Source organism: Phoenix dactylifera, chromosome 6 (assembly GCF_009389715.1).
Source record: "Phoenix dactylifera cultivar Barhee BC4 chromosome 6, palm_55x_up_171113_PBpolish2nd_filt_p, whole genome shotgun sequence".
NCBI lineage: Eukaryota > Viridiplantae > Streptophyta > Magnoliopsida > Arecales > Arecaceae > Phoenix > Phoenix dactylifera.
Genome location: NC_052397.1, coordinates 2,321,916 through 2,331,817, shown reverse-complemented (window position 1 = coordinate 2,331,817; position 9,902 = coordinate 2,321,916). Strand labels below are relative to the sequence as shown.

The window sequence follows — 9,902 nt, the reverse complement described above, 5'->3', positions numbered from 1 at the left end:
GCAGCCGCTGCCGGCTCGCCGGGGGGCGGGTCGCAGCGGCAGCCGGGGAGTCGGGCCGCTGGACAGTGGCCCTGTTGGCCACCAGTTGGACGGGGAGGGCCGCGACCGAGACCCGCCGCAGCGGCGGCCATGGCAGCGGCTCTCTCTTCCTTATTTTTCTTGAGAAAAATGGAACGAGGGGAAAGATGGGAAGAGTTTAGTCCCACATCGCCCAAATGAAGAAAATTCATTGCTTTAAGGAATATGGGGAAAACTTCTTATTCAGAGATAAGAGTTTAGTCCCACATCGGCTAGCCAAAATTCGTTCCGATGTTTAAATAACATCGGGTTCTCAAGCAGGGTAAACTAATAAATCAAATAGGTATGATTTATTTTGGAATCAAATCCACCCGCTCTGATACCATTGATGGAATGATTAACTAAATGAATTATAAATCATACCTTGATTCGCTAAATCCATCTTTAATTGGACTCTGAGATGCGTGCCCAGTCTCGATTTGCTCTGATTGAAAAGAGATTAGCGAGAGATCTTCTGGAGAGAGAGCTATTAATGCGTGTATAAGAGAAGGGGTCTGACAGGCTATTTATAGCCCTCTCCAGGGACCAAACGCCATGATTAGTTACACACGTGAAGAGTCACCCCCCATCAAGGCAACCTTTCACTGCCGTGCAATTACCTTAATGCCCTTGTGATGATCAGGATTTACGAAATTCAAGGGATATTTGTCAAACGTGGGTTCTAATTAAACGAGATCAGGGTTTAATTAAAACGGGATCCAACAGAAAAGGCAATCTTTGAGATTTCCGTTCAGGGGATGGCAGCTCTGCACTGACCAGACAACAACTTTGTTCGCATATAACGGTCATATAGGTTGTTATATATCCAAATATCTATCTCCTGTCCCCATTTGAATAAAAGCAATACTAAGTAAGTAAAATCATCAAAAAATGTCACTCAGCTGTCTTGCAGCAATCACTTTGCCTTTTTTTTTTTAAGCGGCACAATTCACAAGGTTTATTCAAAAGGAGCAATAATAATACAACAAACCAGCTGAATAATTTTCTGAATTGCGTACCTGAGTTACTATTAAAGCTTTTCTATATATATGGTGCAATGCAATACATCAGAGATATCAAAACAATGTCAACAGTGTTGTAACGGCCAAAATTGTTTCAAACCAACAGGAATATCTCATCAGATCCCATTATTTTGGTATAGACTCTAATAGCTTAACCTATAATGACGATTTCTCTCGAGACCGAGTAAATACAGCGGAAAAAAAATAACTATCTTTCTGTCGAGAAATTATTGGTTAGATCATATTTTTTGGCGAACACAAAAGAAAAATAATCAAGAAAAAAAAAGAAGCAATACAAATGTGATTGTGCATGTTGCTTCGTGGTTGGACTGATCCACCGTTGAGCTAGTAGACTTGATACAGCCAATATTTTTATCCCCCTCTCTCTCTCCCTCTCTCCTATATTTTCATCTGGCAATTAGACTATAGACTTTATGATAAAGAATTACAAAGTAGTAACGGAATTACTCACATGATCTAAGAAAGGATTGTTTTCTCGCAAGCTCCCCTCATGCTTTCCAAGTCCATTGTCATCATTGCTTTGAGAACTCGCCCGCGGTTCATCAAAGGTCTGAGGTGCCCAGGTCCAAGAGCAATCCACCGAAGCCTCTAATAGATCCTCCCAGCTGGGACTCTCCTGTCCAAATTGAAGTAATGGCTTCTCCTCCTCTTCAAGCATTTCCCACTCCACATTAATCGCAGCTATCTTCACAGTCTCTACAGATTTGCTACTGCTGCTCTCCGACTCCATTAGAGTTGACGAAGACGACGAGAAGGTCACCGGGGATGATGACGACGAAGATTCCGTCAGCTGCCACATGTTCTCGACAAAAGATTCTATTGCCCGGACTTGAATCTGAGGAATCTTTTCCACGAGAGGGTACTCATACAGCCCACACAGGCTCATCCTCTTGCACCAATCGTAACACTCCTCAAGGCGGCCGGCTTGCTCGGCGGCCTTCTTATAGATGCCGAGCCCGGCGACGCAAACCCGGTGTGGCATTTGGAGGAGGTTGTCCAACACAACCACGAGCCTTGGCCGGAGTGCGGCGTACCACATGAAGCTATCGCATATGATATGCTTCATGGCAGACCGGACGATGGAGCTCCGATGGGCCGTGCCTAACGGCCGACACTCCATCGCCCGGTCTAACATGCCCTGGAGCTGAGAGACGAGCTCGACGGCCTGGTCCACCTCCTCCACCTTCTTTGCAAAGGTCTCAGGAGGAGGTGGGGAATAGACTATAGTATCCTGGAGGCAGAATAAAGCCTCGTCAAGGAAGTAAGCATAGGATCGGACAAAGATGGTGAACTCGTCCGAAGTGCAGCGGAAATGGCATGGATTGAGGGAAATGATGGCATTTGCATGGGACCTGAGGAGGTCGGAGTGGAAAGGGTGGTCGGAGGGGAGAGTGCGGAGGAGGCGGTGGAGGAGGTGGAGGCATTTGACGGCGACGCGCCAGGACTTGGTCCGGCCGAACCGGCGGGTGAAGCTGAGAGCAAAAGCTTGGGAGGTAGAGGGGGAGGAGGAGAAGAGGTTGGCAAGCTCCCATACAAATTTCTCGGCAAGTGCAGCATCATCAGAAGAAGTGGCCTTGGCAAGGATGAGGTCAAGATCAGATCTGCGCATGATGAGATAGATGAAGTGGAAGGTCCGAGGGAAGGTGATGGAAGGGAAATGGAAATGAGGCACCAGTTGCATGCAGCTAAAAGGGGAAGGGGAATGATGAGATGGCTTTGGGATTTACGCCTGGTCTTTGGAGAATGTGTGAAGCTTTTCAGCCTAGGCTATGTTGCGGCATGGGAAGCATCGAGGAAATGCCTGTCCCCGGCCAATTAAGGCTTCTCTGAAGATGTGGATATCGGCGCGTGCGTTACGAAGGGATGGGGATAGGTCTCCACGCGTTCGTGAGAAGATTTCATTTATGCCATGCCAAACTTGGCTCTTTTTTACTTTAGATATCTTGTTTATAATCCGAACATAGTACAAAAAATGTTTGGATCCAGTTCATGACTTTCTATCCTAGTTTGTTTATAATCTTTAATGGTCCGCGTCATAGTTTCTTGTTGTAAGAATGGTTAAAATAAAATCCTGGACTCTATTGCATCTAATAGACTAGCTTCCCATTGTCACGGCCTGGGGTCTTCGGTGCAAAACTACATAGTCAGGGCTCCGATATATAAATATATAATTGTTAGAGTAAGTGGCTCGTATTAAGTGATACACTGGTACTCTTATTTGAGTAATACACTGGTATTCTAACGAAACGGAGCGAAACGCCGGTATCTTCTTATTTTTGGAACAATTATGTAGTGTTTTATTTTACCAGGAACATTGATAGGGGTTGGAACTCCGGGGCCAGAATTTAAATATAAATATTATATAATACTTGTTATTTTTGAGATATTGAAATTATAATCTTTTCGCTCCCGTAGATGTAGGCATCTTGCCGAACCACGTAAAATCTCTATGTTTGATTTCCTTTCTCTTTCTCTCTTAATTCTTTGTACTGTTCTTCATCATTGGACCCTGCGATTTTACCAAAAATAATCATATCAATACCTCATGTCTATGCAACGACCTATTTACCCCTCCGATAAACATGTATGCAGTCGATGCTATACTCCATATGAATCTTATCATGAACAAGAAACTAAAATACAGGTCATGTTTAGATAATTCATCTTTGTTTGAATGACTTCTTTTTTGAGGAACAAGGAGAGGGAGCTACCTCCTCCGCTGTTTATCAAAGTAGATAAAACAATAAAATCAAAGTACATATTACATGAAGGCGATTAGAGGGGTTTTTTTTTTTCTTGGTGAAGGGAGAATTAAGCAAGGCAAACAATAGATTGAAAAGCCAATAATGGAGAAGAATAGTTGATGTCTGGTAATGAACTCCCAGATTGGTTCTTATGTTCATGTCATGACTTGCTACGCGTTCCCAAACATCTGAACACTGAAGAAAAAGGAAAAAGAAAACCAATACGTATCATGAGTTTGCAATCCAGTATAGTTAATCAGAAGCCAGATTCAATTAAAAACATCATCCGGCATACTTTCATCAACCAACAAATAGATAAAAGGAGAATAGTGGTGACTAATTTTACGAAAGCCCGGTGCTGCAGGTACAAGCCAGCAAATTCGATTCTTCTCTTACGGAAACCAGATTGAGCATCGCATTCAAAACAACTGCCCATGGTGCATGAGTTAAAGAATTCAAAGAAATCCATGGCGCATGAGTAAAAGCACTTGGAGCAATACTGGTCCACCATGAGTTGTTACGAGCAAGTAGCAGGTGATGAAATAGAAGATTGAGGCCAAGGAAATGGCACAAGAGCATGTTGAAAGAAATAAAATACTTCAAATTTTCCGGGCAACTAAATTTGAGTTATATCTTGTCCCTCTCTACACTAACTTGCTTTATCATGTTTACTAACTGATTTTTTTTATAAAAAAGGTAAATTGGCTCAAGGAAAAAATCTGAAGGTTTAAAATATTTTGAAATCAGCATAGCAGAACAAAGAAGAACTGATAAAATATTAGCTGCCAAAGTGTATGACACTTTCTAAAGCAGTGACTGCAGGACTGCAACAGATATAACAAAATGCAGCCCAACTTGGATGGAGCAGCACATCAGAATGTTAGAATTTTTTTAAAGTTTAAATGGAACCTTATCTCTTTCCATTTGAAATTTTAAAATGGAGCAAGAGAACTTGGCTTTATACATCCAATGTGGAACTAAGCAGTACATTCAGCATGATATGAAGACATACTCTGAATCTGTGGTGGCCTCAGGAAGGGGGGCACAAATTATTTCTGACACCTGAATTGTGAAATGTGGGGTTGGTGGTACATCATGCCAATAAGCATGTGAAATGCATGATACACATGTTGGCCCCATGATGTTTGCAATGCATCTCATGCATACCCAAACAATTAAACTAAATTGCAATGTCATCCAACTCCCGAGGCTTCAAAACTTTATTTCATTTTTTCCTTGTTGCCCCGGAAACACTTTCTATATCCGCTTCTCTTTAAGGAGTATATTTACACATTTGTTCATGATCGTGGTTTAAATGGTTCGATTTTTTACGAATCCACGGAGGAAGCAGCTGTCTACGACTTTAAATTTTCATATAGTTTGAGTTAGTCTATAGTCTGTAGTGATACGGAACAACTCCAGTTTTTTCCAAGTCTTCAGATAGAGATGAATGCTCCGCCTCAGATGAGCGGATGAGATAATTTGTCTGTTCGTTTATTTACTCTAATTAATCTTTGCAGCCTAAACACCAAAAGTTCATGCCTTGGGAGATTAAGGGATCGAACAAGCGTAGCATCAAAACAAAAACAGCTTTTTTCTTAGTAAGAAGATGGTGAAGGATTAGGATAAGCCTTCGCAGTGGTGCGGGTGGGCGGCGTACTCCTACCATTGGAATGATTAATTTTGGATGGCCAATGATTTAACTCATATTTAACCTGATCTTGAGCTGAACCTAAGCTGCTCAGATGAATTGCCCGACCTACTCCTACCATTAAGGGTTGTGGAAGGTTAGGGAGGTTTCACCCAAGTTCCAAACCTATAGTTTGGATCTTAAAGTTGCATGATGCACTTTTCAAACAAAAGGGATTGGGATCTAGTTGTCATTATTCCCACAAAGTCGTAAGAAGAGTTCATGATTTTTTCATAAAAGCTTAAGCAATGTATTCGCAAAAAATCAGGTAGATTTGTTTTCAAAAGTGACAAGCTCCTGAATAGAATAGAAGATTATTTGCCATGCGAAAGTTGGGTGAAATAATTTTGCAAAATGACAGATAAAAGAGAAAAAGAAGGGAGAAAGATAGTAAATGTGAAAAAAATAAGAGAGAAGACCCCCGATCAAACTTAATATTGGAAACTAATGATCTATATTTTCTCATCTGATAGTGTTTAATTCATAAATATTCTCGCTGGGAGTAGTCCAAACTCGTTGAAAGTAATACTTCCAAACAAGACACCACATAATCTTAGTAGTTAACTAAAGTCCTCTGGTATTTGGCACATAATTGGAAACATAATCCTGTGTTTCATACTTGAGTCATCTGAAGCTTTGTTCTTCTTTGAAGTTTGATTTTTTGAACATATGCTGCATGTACAGTTGGAGAATTAGCGCTTTTTAGTTTGTTTTTCAGAAGTAGCAAATTGTCCTGTTACATTTCTATTAGATTCATCATTAAATCCAATAATCCTCCTCTCCATGCTGCCAACTCTGATTGGATGGTCGGTTGGACAAATATCATATTAAAATTAGAGGTCGACCATGAGAGAGCCTAGAAACTTTGCTCCATGATTGAACCGAATAGAACCCAATGCAATGTGAACCCAATGCAACTTGGTGAGCCCTCTTTCGACGATAAATTAATGCAATACATATACCCGCGACATAGACAATTATGCCATTCCTTTCTCTTTCTTCTCAATTTTCTATCCAAGTGGCAGTCACCACTTAAAAGTAATCCAGATAAGCTAGAGACTGAGCTATATAATAAATTCCCTTCAATCATTTATGACACGCAAAAAAATTTCCATTGCGTTATAGAGGATACTTCAATGTAGAGCCCTAACTAGTACAAATAATAGTCATTGTCTCCCTTAAATATAAAACAGCCACCTCCAAGCCCTGAAAAACTAAATAAAGTATAAATTTAATGCTAATTTAAAATTCTATTGTAAGTCATTTAGGCTGTTAAATAATTGCAATATCGAACCTGATTTATGAATAATTATGTAGGAGAATATAGAGAAATTGGGAGATACTATTTGAGCCCATAATGTCCTAACCAGTCACTTTCTTAAATACCAATGATTGTATATGAGGGGGAGACTAGCTAATGACTTGGAGGGAGAAATGATTGAAGAAAGGGTAAAGAACCAAGGGGAGCCTTGTACCATATGCAAAATAATGGAGGTAGTGATTAGGCAATACATGAAATATGAAATTGTTTGTAATTTATATGCTTAACCGGGCATCAAGCGAAAATTCATGCATCGAGTCTGAGCTAATCGGTCACTCATGAAACTAATCTGTAATCAGTTATATTCGATAGAGTTTGATGCGTAAATATGTCATTAATAAGATGAACTAGTCCCACAACATACCCTGCAGTGTCTAGTTCAAACTCATATTTAAATTACTTACGTTCCATAAGGTTTAATTCACAAATATTCTCACCTAAAGTCTGAAGACGTGGCAGGTTAAAACTTAAAATTCAATGGAAGTGATGATTACAAACAAATCTCTACGTTAATTTAACATTCGCTTTAAGTCCTGTAGTATTTGGCGAGTTCCAATCTTCTCATTCCACTGCATTAAGCTTGGACTTGTTTCGGTATGCTACCTGATCGAACTAGTTTAAATGAAAATCATAGAAATTAAATCTCCTTACAAACAAATTATTTTGTTTGAGTACTTAAATATTGGCCAAACTATTCGTCTCTCCATTCCATTGAGCTTGAACTGGTCCCAGCAAGTTGCATGACGAGACAGGCTAAAACATGATAACAGTAGCAATTGCAAATAATCAACTCTACAACTGAAATAATTCACTGAAGTCCACCTCATACAAGCCCTCCTGTTCCCAATTCCGTTCGTAGCTCCATGGTTTGAATGGAGATTATATTTCTTTTTCTTCGTGTATTAGTATGGCGTTGGTGCAGCAAACTGATGAAATAAGAGAATTTTTTTTCCTGTACTTTAAGAGAGCAGGGAAGAATGATACTCTAACATCCTTGTTGGCCCGTACTCAATCCTAATAAATATGTGCTGCTGTGTCCCCTAATCTATATAGATTATGAGTCGGGTTCACTCTGATACCATTTATAATAATTTAGGATTTCACCTAAAATTTATTCAACGAATAATTGATGTGGAACTAAACACACGTCTGCATAGGTCTCCACACATGTAGTTGGTGGCAAGATAAAGAAATATTGATACATGGAGTTAGGGGATTGGCACTCTTAAATCTATTGATCAATACCATCACAAGAATTATTTAACAAAATTAATTGTCTTATTATATTTCTGTTAATTTCATCATTAAATCCCAATGATTCTCCCCTCCAAGTTGCCAAGTTTGATTGATGGCTGGTGTGATGAGTATCAAGATTTGGATCCGATGTTGACCATAAAAGAGTGTGGAGACTTCACTCCATAATTGAATTGAAGAAAACCCAACGCAATGTGAACCCAGTGCAACTTGGCGGGACCTCTTGAGACAATAAAGACACTGCATGCTGCCCGAATCCATGTTGTTCCTCCTTTTCTTCTCAATTTTTTGTGCAAATGGCAGCAATGTCTTCTAAAGTTGCTACAAGCACCACCTAACATCCGAGTAAACCTAGATTCTTACCCATAGCATATAGCCTTTAACCATTTATGATCAAAAACAAACTTCCTTAAATTATAGAACAACATACTTTAATGTTCGGGCATAGTTGATGAACAGAAGTCATCGTAATAGGTTTGAACACTCCTCTATTAAATTATAAACATATATGGCAATCTTAAATAACTCTTAAGTTCATGGCAGTCATATCAACCATTTCATTAAAAAAAACACACACACTAAAGTATTGATCTTAAATACTGCAAAATATTATGGAATATAGTACAAAATAAGCATGGCGGTTCGAAGACATTAACCTATAGCATGCTCATTTATGATTTATGATATTTTATATAGGAGGGTATATAAAGACAAAGGCCGGATGCCCCTGGAGTCCATATTATCTTAACCAGTTCATATTTTTTTAAGTATTGATGATTGTGATGGAAAGGGGCTAGCAAAAGAGAGAGAGAGAGAGAGAGAGAGAGAGAGAGAGAGAGAATTTTCTGCAACCACGAGAATCTCATGAATATATATAATATTATTTAATATTTTTAGTTATTAAAAAAAATTTATATTAGATGCATAACTAAATATATATCTGCATTGTTCTTCGTATATTTTTTCTATTTAGGTAATGATGTCCTCGTCAGGCTAGAGATTCAAATCTAATCATAAACACCATGATCAGCTTATAATCAATTTAAATAGATCTATACTGCAGCTTATAACACCATGATACTATTTGTAACGATTCAGGCCTTATCTAAAAAAAATAGCTAGAATATATTTTTTAAATTTTTTAGTCTTTTTTATGCATAATCGATATAGAACTAAATATATATTCGCATAGATACACATAATTTTAAAACTTAAAAGATAGAAAGAAAGCATGTGGCCTCATACTATGTACATAAACAATAATGGAGCTTTGGAAAGATGTGCAAGTGGGAGAGTTGGCCAACTGATCGAATGGACCTGGTAGGTGGCAAGGATGCCCTCGGACGAGATGTTAAAAGACTTAGGACGAACATAATATACTGTGATTGATGGATTCGAAGATCTTAGCAGTATCCCTCATGTCCCCCCTGTACACCACAATCAACACCAAAGACACCCATTTAGATCCGAAAATCTCGGCGTATCTCCATTATCTATGCTTTTTATTTCAATTATATGATTAATTAACCAAGACATAAGATTATATTATGTGACAAGTTAATACTTTGGAATATTCTTGTTCCTACCTTCCTATCCACTAGACTAGTCTTGCAGAGGATGTCTTGCTTCCACGGGGATAATTCTTTTCTCTCTCCCTTTCGTTGTAGTTTATCATGTCATTAGGACATGAGTGGAATACTTTCGACACTGACGCGGACCAACTCTATTATTTTTGGTTCGAGGGTGAATTAAGCTTGTGGTTGTCTTCATAGACATGAGTGTAATTTTACCTT

At 39.1% G+C, this 9,902-nt stretch overlaps 1 protein-coding gene across 1 annotated transcript; it reads right to left on the bottom strand.

Moving 5' to 3' along the window:
• Window positions 1–1,524: 1,524 nt before the first annotated feature.
• On the bottom strand, window positions 1,525–2,781 carry LOC120111153 (putative clathrin assembly protein At2g25430). The gene has a single exon (XM_039127713.1). It carries the CDS (start codon window positions 2,779–2,781, stop codon window positions 1,525–1,527), a length of 1,257 nt encoding a protein of 418 aa, XP_038983641.1.
• Between the last annotated feature and the right edge of the window lie 7,121 nt (window positions 2,782–9,902).